At 34.3% G+C, this 14,533-nt stretch overlaps 1 protein-coding gene across 1 annotated transcript; it reads right to left on the bottom strand.

The window, feature by feature from the left end:
• Positions 1–8,198: 8,198 nt before the first annotated feature.
• On the bottom strand, positions 8,199–12,816 carry LOC133316933 (homeobox protein knotted-1-like 2). The gene is made up of 5 exons (XM_061518730.1): positions 12,388–12,816; positions 11,931–12,056; positions 11,653–11,785; positions 8,560–8,813; positions 8,199–8,452 (listed from the first exon to the last, which is right to left on the bottom strand). The coding sequence occupies exons 1-5, from the start codon at positions 12,814–12,816 to the stop codon at positions 8,249–8,251; spliced, it is 1,146 nt and encodes a 381-aa protein (XP_061374714.1). The 3' UTR covers positions 8,199–8,248.
• Between the last annotated feature and the right edge of the window lie 1,717 nt (positions 12,817–14,533).

A 14,533-nucleotide genomic window follows, 5' to 3' on the forward strand; every position in this document is an offset into this window, starting at 1 on the left:
GCTTGATGCATGTTAAGGTTAAAAGATGATAACTTGTTGCTGGGTAAGGCTTAACACACCTAAAAATGCATGATTAGGTGTTTAAAATCGGTAAAAGGGAACCTTTAAGGGATATCTTCACGGAAATGCAGAAACTGCATTCTGTCGTGAAATATCCGGATATCTGCCCGTGGAATATCTGGACATGGGATATCCGGATATGATATCCGGATATGTGTATTCGGATATGGGGTTTTAGAATATCTGGATATTGTATATTCGGATATGGGATTCTGGATATCCGGATATTGAATATTCAGATATGTACAGTGAGATATCCGGATATTGCATATCCGGATATGGTCCCGAGGAGTATCCGGATATTCTGGGATTTCGAAGAACAGTAGCTGTGCTGTGAGGACAGTAGGCTATTGGGGGTTTGTAGACCCTAGATTGATGAAGTTGAACTTCTGCTTTTAATGGACTAAGCCAGAATCATGGGATTAAGGGCTTGTGGCTTCGTTAAAAGCTTTAAGACATGAAAACGTAATGAAAAGGGCGTTGTCTTTAATTTGTATGCATGTGGTACATGTTATTGATTTATGTTTGGTCCATATCAGATTGTGATCTGCTGTGATTGGACTTTGAGCTTGTGGCATTGGATAGCTAGCTTAGAGGTAAGCTTTCGTGTCCTCGGTTTAGCCATGTTGTGGTTCCACCATGTCCCATGGGGATATGGTATATGCATGCTGTGTTACATGCTTTTGATGTTTTGGAAATGTTGTTGAGCTATTGTATGTTAGTGCCTTGTTGATATGCATGGAGGTGTTCCACCTATACGGTAAGCCTGAGTATGTGGAACATACAATAAGGTGAGGCTGTGGGTGAGGTGCAAGCGGTGTTCCTTGTACTACATGTAGGGAATAGACGTATTCCTACATTTCTCTGGCCAGTAGATAGTGATTACACACATGCCATAGATATCTGTTGCACTACATAGTTTTGGAACTGATAATGATATAAATGCTTTTTGAACTTATATTGCACATGTAAGTGAGCTTGGGGTGGAAGATCCTTGAGGACCCCTTGTCTTACTGAGATTTCTAGTTTAGAGATCTCACCCCACGTTTGGGGAATGCTTATTTCAGGGTCAGGTAATGTTGAGACCTCAGGCGGCAGGAGGCAGGAGCTGAGTTAGATTGCTGTTATATTATGCTGCCATGAGTGGATGCTGGATTTGCATGCTGTTTATATGCTTATAGCTTCAGTATGATTTTGGAGTTTTATGTTGAGATTGTTGTTTACTATGTCCATTTGGTGAGCATGGGGATTGTCCATGACACATAGTACTATTATGTCTTGATTATGTCTTGAGTCTTTTGGAGTTGTAATAATGTATCAGGATATTGTCCGGATTACTTGATGTAATGCCGTGATTTAGATACACACTTTATCTATATATTGAGGTATTTCAGTAGATGTCTTATTGCAATTTACATACAGGCGATATTTTATGAAATTGATTAAGTAATCAAGTTGGTAATTGATAATGACGTCCTAATTGAAAAGAAAATGAATATTCCGCATTTTTAATTAAGCACCGCTTAATACGATGTAATGTTAATATTCCGGGTATACACGGGGTGTTACAAGCATGATATGTTATGTTCATGCATATGTACAATATGGATTTCCATTTTGAGAGGCATATGTAGCCTACAGATAATTGTATACAGATGACAGAATTATGTATAAACGTGTATGTTGTTAAGTAGGTTGATATCAGTAGTGGCAAGGAGCCATATTCTGGTATGTATGTACTTATATGGATTGGACTTTTCTGTTTATCAGGTGGTCTGTAGGAAAGTGGGATTTGATCCCTGAATTAGTCCAATTTATAGCTGTTATTCTGTCCGTAAAGACTCTGTTCAAAATAATATCTATTATCATATTCGGATAATCATTTGATCTTTTATTATGGTCACGGGTTTATTAATTATGGATTCTATGCAGGTATGGAACTGCATAGATTTTGTTATATTAAAAAAAAATTATGCACGACGATACATAAAGATAAATTAAAAGAAAAAAGTTAAGTCACTTTGTTACTCGATGTAATGGTGATACTTTTACATTAAGTCTTCCGCTAAAATAATTAATTATAACAAGTTTTGTAACCATATGTATGTTGACAAACCGGCTGCAGACGGGGTGTTACAACTTTGGTTGGTGAAAATTGATCCAATGCATTATTATAATTTTTTTATATATTTGTCGAAATACAGAAGTTGATGATGATTCAGATGCAGATTATGATTAAAAGTTAATGATGTAAGTTGCTATTTTTTAATTTCAATTGCTCATGTATTTATTTTAGATTTGTTGTTGCTTGAACCCTTTGTTAATCTCTTATTTTCATGAAAGTTGTTGTCTTGCTGGTTGTTGTAAAGACCACGGAGTGAGCATTGAGCAAGCTGAAATAGTAAAGTATGGAAGAGAAAGATGGTGACTTGAAATCTTGTTATTTTGTAGACTTAGAATATTGGATGTTATTAATAGCAAACTACTTTATTTTAATTTTTTATTGTCTAGTACTCTATTTTAACTCTTCATGAGTTTTAAGACTTGTTTTAAGACTTCAAAAGCGGGGTAGGGCGAGTTGGCTCGTTTTTTGGAGGGTTAATGGTGGGGCAGGGCAGATTGCCCACTTTGCCACCCTGCCTGAAATTTTAGGCTTTTCGAAAAATCAAAAACCGATCCAATCCAAACTGAATAAAATTGGATTTGATTGGATCGAATTTGAAAAAAAATCCAAAGTGAATAGATAATTAAATGATCAAATCAAATCAAATTTGATCAAATGATTTTTGCTTCAATATTGATCCAATCCGGACCGTAAACATCCCCAATCCTGCTGAATAACTTAAAAGTTACAATATACCACTTTCCTTTTCTACGCTTAACTCTATAGTTAGTTTCTAATATTGGAGAGCTCAAAATCCATAAAAAAAACCCACACCATAATCTTATGTTCATGATGTAGGACTTCAAGTCCGATACTTCACTTGTGGTTTTTGTAAGAACCCGCACCGTTAATTAAGGGATTTAATTAATTAATTATGTGAAAATAGGAAATGATTCCATAATTGACCCTAATAATTATTTTGAGGCTTTAATAATTATAGTAAGTGAGTAATAATGCTGAAAGTCGTTTTTCGGAAGAAAAGTGCAGATACCGGTTCTGCTAGTCGGTATGAATGCGTACCAAAAAAGTATCCCGGAAAATTATAATAAGTATATGATAATTACTAGAATGATATGTCGGACTTGTAAAACGAGTTTCAAGTCCAGATAATGAGAACTGGTGCTAAAAACCGGTACTGGCTTTGAAAAGCGCGTACCGAAAAAGTGCTCAGAAAATTATAAGAAAAATATGATAATTCTTGTAAAATTGAGTAGGTTAAGAATCCAAAGTTTGGGATTAAAATGCTAAGCGTAGCAATTGAAGTTAATACTGCGCGTTCATTCTTAAGTGGGCCTATATAAGGCCATGGCACACATTTCTAGGTCAGAAATGGTGCCTCCTACGTGACATTTTCAGAGCTTGGCTGCTGCCACCCTTCTCCTTGGTCACCTTTGCATGAGAAACCTCCAAGTCTTCACCTTTTCTTCTTTGTTTCACCATCTAAACACTTGGTTGAGGGTGTGTGAGCTTTGTGAAGGAAGTGTGTGTTCCTTTCTGAGTTGGAGAGGTTGTTGGTGAGGTGTTGAGGGGCTGAGTTGGTGTCCCTTTGGGTGAGAGCACTTGTTCTTGGCTTGTGAAGCTTCAAGAAGCCTTCTTTGTGAAGAAAGGACATAGCTTATGTTGCCATTTTCGTTCTTGGGTAAAGTCAGAACCTTGGGAGTGTCAAGTGAGCTCCAAGAGCCTCTTTGTTCTCAGTTTGAAGCTTGGGTATGTTGTACCAACCTTGTTCTTGAGTTTTTATTCTTAAAAGTGGAACCTTGATGCATGTAATAGATTAAAGTTGATAACTTAATGTTGGGTAATGTTAAACACACCTTAAATCGCATGTTTAAGCTTCTGTATGCTTGAAATGAACCACCTTTGTTGGATATCTTCGCGAAATGCAAAAAAACTGCATTCTGTCGCGAAATATCCGGATATGCATATCCAGATATGCATATCCGGATATGGATATGGATATCCGGATATGGATATCCGAATTTCGGGACAACAACGAACCTGTCTTGGTAAAAATTCAATATCTTGAGCTACAGAGCTCCAAATCGAGTTCCGTTTGGACCTATGTGAAGCTAACACATAGGGCTACAACCCTGTAACATTTGGTAGCCATTGGATAAGCGGTTTGAACTCGGTGTTAGTTTAAAGACGCGTCTTGGTTGCTGGAATTTCAGTTGGCAGCAGTCACTTTGCGAAAATCATAACCGAAGCTATACAACTCCGATTGAGACATAAGATATGTCGTTGGAAAGCTTGTGATGTCTAGTTTAACATATTAAAATATCAGAATTTTTGGGAAATAATTACAACTCCTTTTTTAATAAAATGGAACCTTGGGAGCGATATCTCGCGAAATGCAGAAACTGCATTCTGTCGCGAAATATCCGGATATTGATATCTGGATATGGGCTTGGAGATATCTGGATATGGATATCCGGATATGCCCCCGACATATATCCGGATATTCTGGGATTTCGTAGAACAGTAGCTGTGCTGTGTGTACAGTAGGCTATTGGGGGTTTGTGGACCCTAGATTGATGAAGTTGAACTTCTGTAATTTATGAACTAAATCAGAATCAAGTGATTAAGGGCTTATGGCTTGGTGAGAAGCCTTAAGACATAAAGCGTAATGAAAAGGCGTTGTCTTTAATTTGTATGCATGTGGTACATGTTATTGATTTATATTTGGTCTATATCAGATTGTGATCTGCTGTGATTGGACTTTGAGCTTGTGGCATTGGATAGCTAGCTTAGAGGTAAGCTTTCGTGTCCTCGGTTTAGCCATGTTGTGGTTCCACCATGTCCCATGGGGATATGGTATATGCATGCTGTGTTACATACTTTTGATGTTTTGGAAATGCTGTTGAGCTATTATATGTTAGTGCCTTGTTGATATGCATGGAGGTGTTCCACCTATACGGTAAGCCTGGGTATGTAGAACATACAAGAGGGTGAGGCTGTGGGTGAGGTGCAAGCGGTGTTCCTTGTACTACATGTAGGGAATAGACGTATTCCTACATTTCTCTGGCCAGTAGATAGTGATTACACACATGCCATAGATATCTGTTGCACTACATAGTTTTGGAACTGATAATGATATAAATGCTTTTTGAACTTATATTGCACATGTAAGTGAGCTTGGGGTGGAAGATCCTTGAGGACCCCTTGTCTTACTGAGATTTCTAGTTTAGAGATCTCACCCCACGTTTGGGGAATGCTTATTTCAGGGTCAGGTAATGTTGAGACCTCAGGCGGCAGGAGGCCGGAGCTGAGTTAGATTGCTGTTATATTATGCTGCCATGATTGGATGCTGGATTTGCATGTTGTTTATATGCTTATAGCTTCAGTATGATTTTGGAGTTTTATGTTGAGATTGTTGTTTACTATGTCCATTTAGTGAGCATGGGGATTGTCCATGACACATAGTACTATTATGTCTTGATTATGTCTTGAGTCTTTTGGAGTTGTAATAATGTATCAGGATATTGTCCAGATTACTTGATGTAATGCCGTGATTTAGATACACACTTTATCTATATATTGAGGTATTTCAGTAGATGTCTTATTACAATTTACATACAGGCGATATTTTATGAAATTGATTAAGTAATCAAGTTGGTAATTGATAATGACGTCATAATTGAAAAGAAAAAGAATATTCCGCATTTTTAATTAAGCACCGCTTAATACGATGTAATGTTAATATTCCGATTATACACGGGGTGTTACATTTTTGGAAATTAGTCTGACATACAAAAGCGTAAGAACATTTTTAAAATAACCTGAAAACAAATGCTATGGGTTAGGTTATAATTTATTAATTCTATTATTTATCAGTAGTCGTTAACTTAAAAAGTTTTAAAATATTATATGATATAGGTTGAGTTGAAATAACCTGAACTTCAAAAATATGTTGAATCCAATTTCCAATTCGATTATCTTTGATTCTAGAAGCTTATTATATAATTGCATTCATACTTTGCGATTAGTAAATTTTTCTTATGCATATTGCCATACTCCATTCGGTTCATGTAAGCAAAATAAAGTTTATTGACAAAAAAGTTTTAAAAAAAATCATTTCTGTTGCTAGGTATAAAATCTTTCATTTTCTTTCACTAAAAACTTGAATTTTTGGGATAATTGTTCATGTCGTGATATCCAAAATTCTATAATCATATGACTTAGAGTTTGACTTTTGTTGGATATAGCTCATACTTCGCATGCTGATGAAGGCCCTAGTTGTCGGGTCAGTAGAAAGACAACTAGGGTCTCGCTCTCAGGTGAGCGGGCAGGGGTCCGAGGAGCCACCCCGGCAGAGGTCCAGGGGGCCCGTAGAGGCTAAGTACTATTGTAGGCCTCTGATTTATTGTAATTTTCTTAGTAGTTTGAACTTGAGCCCATGAATAGCTGTTGTTAGAATTTTCTAATCCTATTTATATTTTTCTTGTAAATCGAGTGACTTGTAACGAGTGGCGGTGAGGTAAATATAGTACAGACAAACTGGACATTGTCTAAATTGGGTGAATCAGGGTAAATCTCTGTGTCTATTCTCTCTCTTTTCTCTTTTCGTTTGCGATTTGTGTGATTGTCGATTTTCAACAACTTTTACAATCCCTGTTCATCTAAATAAAAATTAATTTTTCTCATAAAATAAAATAAGCATTATTTACAAAATACTCGTGTAAAGAAATGTTTTAGGTAAGAAATCAGATGTATTTATACACAACTTACATTATTTTTTTTTGGATAACCCACAGCTATGTAGCACCGACACTGACTCGCGACACGTGACACGATACGACACGACACTGACACGTTAATTCTAAAAAATGTTAAATTTCGACACGTTAGGACATGTTTTGATATTAAATAATATATTTAATTTATGTAATATATATTATCTTTAATATTCAATAATTTAACAAAAAAATATATCTAAACTTATAATATTCATAAATTTTACAAAGAAACATAAGATATTCCAAATATTTATATTCAACTCAATAAAATGATAATCGTAATCTAACGAATCTAACAGTTGGAACTAAAAACTCAACGCAATTTAACCTTTGAACCGTTTTTTGATTTTCAATAATGCATGTTGGAGTGTCGGGGAGTGTCGGAGTGTCGAGGAGTGTCGGACACGACACGTCAGGGTTTTTGAAGTGTCGGTGCTTCATAGACCCACAGATATCTTCCAATTGACTCACGTAACTTAACTAGTTTTTTATTTTATTTTATTTTTAATTTAGAACAAACATGCTTTGAAATTTTATAGTTAATTATTTTGAATTTCAATATATTATTGCCAAGGATAGTACTCAGACAACTGTTAAAAGCTTTAATACTTTAAAAAATTTGATATATCGACGACATGAAAGTTTAAATTTCAAATTTCTTCACGAGATCAATTTGGAATTTCTAATATATGTCAATTAGCTGAGTGATGTGCAACTCTTTTATTATGTGAAAGTGATATATAAAGTCCTCGTAACAAATCCAAATACTAAGGAGTACGTAAACCTATGATGCATGAACATGAGAGACCAACATGGAAACATAACATTGAATCATCACAAGTTTCACGATGAATATGTTCTTGTCATATACACTTCATTAAAAGCTTAATAGCTAGCAGCTCCTTACAGACTTTAATTATATGGTACAGAAACTTCAAATGGCAAATTTCCTCTTCTGCGTACACCAATCACACCACAAAAACAAGATCACTATAGCATACTACTAAGATTAAAATCCAACAATGTAACATTTTAATGAATTACCACTACCGGGTACTACTGATACTGAAAATATAAGCAAAGGTCACTGATTAATAAAACAAGATCACTATAGCATACTACTCAAGTACTCACGCTGCACAATCTTACGAAAGTAAATTTCATGATATTTTTTTTTATATTGAAACTAGTAGCTAGAGCACTGATTATGATTCTGTTTGAATAGTCTCATTGTTAATGAGAAGCTCATACCTTGAACTTGAATTATATAACATATTATATAAGGTGATCATGGCCCTAGACGATAGTGACCATCAGCCATGTAGTGACCATCCATATAGAGAGTTGCGTTTTGCGGATGAAGGCCATCCATCACCATAAATTGCATGTCTTCAGATGGTTTCCAGTGTCTCTTCCTTTGATTTATGAACCAGTTATTTATTTGCTTCTGGTCCAAACCGGTTGCTTCAGCCAATGCCACCTTCTCTGATTCCTAGTCATTATCCAAGAATAATTTAATTTTAGAAATAAATAAAAAAATCATAGATAAATTGATGAGATGAAAAGGGTATATATTGAGGGAGACACATTATAACATACCGAAGGATATGGCCATTTGTAATGTAATTCCCACCAATTAAGTAGTTTTTGCCTAGCATCTTTAGGCAATTTTCCTTTCTTTTTTTTCTTGGAAAGTTCTTGCTTAAGGCTACTTAAGTAACCACTATACTTCCTCAACAAGTGGTTTTTAAGTTCACGGTCTTCTGCTCGGGGATCAATCTCGGGCAATTCTGTTTCTCCACCACTATTGTCTTGATCCTCTTCCGATGAACCAACGCCTTCACATTTATCATCTAATTGCTCAACAATAATTAAGTAAGCTCATGATAAACTGGGGAATGCACATTTCGCAAGAGCAAACACTAAGTGTAGATGAATAATGAAAAATATGATTTCATATGACCAATGTACAGTATTCGAATGGTGATACAGAGAAGTAAAATTAGAAAGGACGTACGGTAGAACACATTTAGCTTTTATTGCATAATGAAGCAATATCTAATTTCATGGAAATGAATCCTCTCATATATTATTTAACATAATCATACATGTCATGTGAGAGAATCTTAACTACTTATAGACAAAAACAACGGTCATGAAAATGAACAAAAAAAAAAATGTTTGAGATTTGTCCATAAATTGTTAGGCTTAACATGATCATATTAAATAACACATGAGAAGATTCGTTCACGTAATTCCATTGGTTGTTTAACCCAAATGTTAATACTCAATTAAGGCCTTTCCAATCGTCCAAGAGACGAAGCACAGATGTAAGGTACGTATTTCGCATTGTCGGTATGGAATCAATAATTCATTATTAGCTGCTTCAGAATAATGATCATACAATATAGTGCTAAAACGATTTTGAAAATTGAATAAGGAACTCAACCATTTAAAAGAGGGCTAAAAATACAAGGGTATATTTCAAAGGAAAGATTCTTTAGCGGAGGAAGAAAGAGATAACTATTTCTGTTCTATTTTGTTTGTCTTTATTAATTTTTTGTGTACGCAATGTAGAAGTAAATTTAAATTAATTCATTGCTTTTTCCTTCCGATATAAGTTTAATTCATTTCAATATTTTCCGCAAGTCTGAAGTTATATTTTAATCCAAGCGACACTCCACAAATATTGGTATTCTAGCATAACATATACCGTGCACAGGTTTGATTGGAAACAAGTGAACTGAGATTTATATATAGAGAAACTACCATATTCATATAGCCTTCAATATGAAAAACAAATAAACAGTAGTTATGGAATTTAATAAATGATTACGTCACAATTTCTCATTGATTCAGTACTTTAAAGTTATCTGATAGTTTTTCCCTGCTAAAACTTTGCAAGATATACTTCCTTACTAAAATACTCATCAAGCATGGAAAATTTTCAGGAGATCAAGTATCCATGTAAATTGCATGCAATCATAAGACCAGTTCATTGAATATTATACGCAGGTGCATATGTTTATCAACAATCATGTAATTAAGCAATATAAGACAACGAACAAATTCTTAAGTTGCTATTTTAATATAGGCACTCATAATTGTAAGTTAAACAGAAGCTACATAAGACTGCAAAAACTCTCGCCACATTGAGCATATTTGGTACAAGGTCATCACCAGGAAATTAACAAGTAACCTGCTAGATAAATATAATTATAAAACTAAATATTTCTTTCACCTAACGGTTTAAATTTTTGAATTAAACTAGTTGTTTTACATTAATAAGAATTGAATATATATAACGTAGATGGGTTTATTCAATGTTCACCATTTAAACCCAATAGGCTTTATGTAAAAGTACATGTTAGGAAAATATAATAAAAAATTATTAATAGTCCTTCACCTAATAATTTAAATTTTTGAATTAAATTTATTGCTTTAGAGAACATGTCATTCACATTGGAATAACATGATGATAAAATTTTAAGCTCATATAATACAACAACTAAATATTAACACATGAAATTTTAATTTATCACTTAGTGTAGAAATTCCAATTTTTTCCCATATGTTTCAACGCCAACTAGACTACCATCTGACAAAGTAATCACAGGTAGATATGACCATATGTGGTAACTAATGTATGAAGTTATTAAAAACTAATAGAGCAAATTCGTAAGCATTTACATGTAACTAATTAAATATCAAGTAGGGAACTTCGTAAATAGAAACAAACACAGAAAATGAGACTTGTCATATTATACATTTAGTAAACATTTGAATAACTTAACTGTCGTACAGTATCCTTGGGTTGTGGGGGATTGGAACGGCATCCAAGGTGTTTCTTAGTTATTATTTCGACTCAAAGACACAAAAGGAGGGAGAGAGAAAAAAAAAGATGTGATTAAAACGGGATTTGTTGTAAAACGGACGAGAACCAACAACTAGAATCATAATGAAATCTGCTCAATCTTTGCTGCAATAGTAATAGTAGCATTAAAGATTTATTCGTGAGAATGTCATGCCACAAAAGCCAATGAATCAACGAAAAGCATAATACTCATAATAGGCTTTGCTTCAGTTTGCAAAATATAAAATGGATTAACTAGGAAACCCTAGAAGAATAATTTTGTCAGAACTCAGAAGCTTGGAAAAAAGAAGTTGAGAATAGAGAACCGAACGTGTGAATTTGGGTTTTAGCAAAAAATTAAATAAAGGTTCATGTAGAATCGTGAAAAATGGACAGTAATTCTAATAGAATATATATAAAAATAATAATAAAACTTGTCAATTCATCTAAAAGAAAAGGAAGAAAAAATTGATATTACAATATTCTTCTTTAATAAAAAAAATATTTATATATAGACTAGTGATTAGGGTTCTGTGCTTGATGAAATATGATGCACATTCTACACTATCTGGGACCCTTCATCTACACTATCTGGGTCCGTACCATTCCTCCCATGATTTGAAAATCGGTGAATTTTTTAGTCAAAGTTTCCTGGCTCAGGGTATAGAAATACTCGACTTTACGAATTTCAAGAAATGCAGAACCAAGTCCAAAATTTTGTGTCCCGCCACACATTACCCAAATAGCTGATTATTGCATAATCCAGAATTAATTGGTTCGTTTTCAGTGAAATTAATTAGAATAAATAACATTTTCTGTAACAAAAAGTTTGAGGTTACCTGAGAAAACCCGAACGGGTCCATTGCAAAGCATGTTTAGTTGAGTTTCTATCCTCCGCATGAAATCCATAGCCTCTTGTATAGGCCTTGTTAATTCCTCTCGATACTTCACAAGCATGTCATAATAAGCTTCCTGTTAATTAACACCAACCATTTCAAGTTCCAACACTGTCTCAGCTCAAAGAATCTATATTCTATAATATAATATTGACAATTATCAAATCAAAAACCAAAAATAAAAAAATAATAAAAAAAGAAAACAAAACAAAATCCCCCACCATGAATTGGTCAAGTTCTGGGTCTTTGGAAGTTTCCCTGGAGCTAACTGAAGATCGCTGCCCCCGTGCCTCAAATTCTTGCTTCGCCGCAACCAGACGCGCCACCACTTCCGGCGGAGCTCCTACCTACAAATAGTGTGTGAGAGAGAGAGGAATGTGTGAGCTATATATGTATATATATATAAATAAAATGGCAAAATGGGGCATTCTTAAATTATTATTTTTTTAGTTTTGTCACTAATTTATTGATTAATCGACTAATTCAGTTGATCCAGACAAGATCACGAGGGAACAAAGTTTTTCCTATTAAATTTTTAAGACAGTAACATACTCAAGACTCGAAGATCACTCGTTAAATTGAAACAATTCCTCACGAGTTGAACCACATGTTTGGTGATTTGGAACATTATTCTCAAATTGTTATGCTGAAAAATTAAATCAGTAATAAATTGCTGACCTTATGGCAATCCATGTAAGCTTCTAAGAGATTGGAGTATTGAGGATGAGCAATGATTTTAGCTTTTATGGCTTCAACTTCGCTAGAGCTTTGGCTTCCTTGTTGCTGATGATGCATCGTGGTGTGAAGGTTTCCTCTCATTAAAGGATAGTGGAAAATCGGAGTGTGAAGCTGCGAGGTGCTGGCTTCGGTTTTCACAGCAGGGTGTGGAACCTGATCGGATTGGAAGCAGTGATCTGAACCACTTGATTGAAGATGAAAGGTGTTGATGGGAACCTGATGATGATGCTGGTGATGATGATTATGATGATGGTTTCCTACGCCGGAACCACCACCACCAACAACACTAGAGTACAAGAAATTTGGCCTTGGACTTGGACTTGGACCTGTGTTTTCGCTGAGGTGATTATTATTAGTATATTCCTCCATTAATTCAAATTAAAAAGCTAAAAACTCTCACACTTGCTTCAACCAGCAAGTAGTAGTATATATAAAATATGAGGAAGATGGGAAGGTTTGAAAAACCCTACTTTGTTATGAATTCCCGACACGGTTAACAACTTAAAACCCTAAAAAAGTAAGAGATTGGAAATGAATGTGAAGGACCACACAAGTCTGATTTGGTTTATGTTGATATGGAATTAAAGGGTCGAAGTGTTTACCCAAAAAAAACATAAAAAGGCTCGAAGTTGAAGGAAGAGGTAGCAAAAGTTAATTATGGTGGTGAAAGTGAATTGAGATAGATGATTGCACCGGCAGATTTTTGGGCATGGAGAAAGTAGAAACCAGCGATGTGTGATTCACATGATTGTTGTACGGAGGTGAGGACGAGAGAGAGAGAGAGAGAGAGAGAGATGACGCAGTTGAAACTGGCTATGGCTCCGTGTTGGGGGTGGTTGATAAGACTTTCTCTCATTGTGAGAAAAAAAGAAATACTTAAATATCATAAAAAGGCAAGCGTAGCTTAGGAGATAAGCCTAGTGTGCATTGTTGAGTTTTTTTTTTTTTTTTTCTTATTTGCTAAAGATAGTTTTCTTTGCTTTAATCCTCTATACTCTGTAGTCTGTAGTATGCCCTTAATTTGCTTTGCTTTTATGTTCATGAACCATTATTTATTGCACAGTTCATAACTTCGAAGTTCGAACGAAACTGTACGGGGTGCGTGTGCATATATTTATAGTATTATATTGTCATCATACTTGTATATAAACAAACAGTTATAAGAATTAAACTCTTTACTATGAAATATTTTTTAATTTTTTATATCACTGAATGGTCAAGTCAGTATTAAACTACGTCGTTTTGTTTATTTATTTCTTTATATTTATTGATTTATCTTTGAATGATTATGATTTTTTTTCTCTCTCTTTTTTTATCACCATTGATTCACTTTTGTACGGTTATAATTTAGTGACCGTACAAATACTTATATACAGTGACTTACACTCATCAAACCCTAATATTAAATAAATAAATCCGGTTGACTATTCAATCAGGCAACTTAACAATTGTTGAATAAATGGGAAGCCCTTCTATACTTTCGAAGAATCTGTATATCTGGAAGTTAAATTTCTTTTACCCCTTTTCTAACCAAAAATAGAATTAAATTCCTTGTCCGACATATCTCTGTCCAATGCAATTCAAGGATTTTGTTTTAAGAAATTATGGAACAAGACGATTTTTTGTTGTTGTTCTAATATATATTTATCTTTTTTCTCACTCTCTATAGGCAAGCTCTTTTGCTATCGATATCAAATTAAAAAAATTATATCAAATCTAAACCATCAATTTGATAGTTATGATTTATTAGATCAAATTTATTAATTTGTTAGTAATTCTCAATAAATTATAACCATAAATTGACGAAAATCAACAGTTAAAATTTGATGTCAAATATCTAAGTTTGACACCGGAGTCAAATAATTATATCCACACACACATATATATATATATATGGCTTATCGTTACACACCCACACATATATATATATATATGTGTGTACGGTTTATCGTTTCTCAAGTCGTTTGAGATAACTTTATCTCAGTCCACCAAATCATAACCGTACAAGATGGATCAATGGTAATAAATGAAGAGAGAAAAAAAAAGGAATCATAATCATTCAAATGTGAATCAATTAATTTAAAAA

The sequence above is a fragment of the Gastrolobium bilobum genome, unplaced genomic scaffold (assembly GCF_033153095.1).
Source record: "Gastrolobium bilobum isolate Gb01-03AN ecotype WA unplaced genomic scaffold, APGP_CSIRO_Gbil_v1 utg15090, whole genome shotgun sequence".
Taxonomy (NCBI): Eukaryota; Viridiplantae; Streptophyta; class Magnoliopsida; order Fabales; family Fabaceae; genus Gastrolobium; species Gastrolobium bilobum.

Excerpts from the sequence above, each read along its gene's own strand:
- LOC133316933 (XM_061518730.1), bottom strand. The coding sequence starts at position 12,816 with ATGGAGGAATATACTAATAATAATCACCTCAGCGAAAACACAGGTCCA. Across the intron at positions 11,786-11,930 it reads CAGAACTTGACCAATTCATG|GAAGCTTATTATGACATGCT; the intron begins GTGGGGGATTTT and ends GTTAATTAACAG. Across the intron at positions 8,814-11,652 it reads ACCCGTTCGGGTTTTCTCAG|ATGATAAATGTGAAGGCGTT; the intron begins GTAACCTCAAAC and ends TTGAGCAATTAG.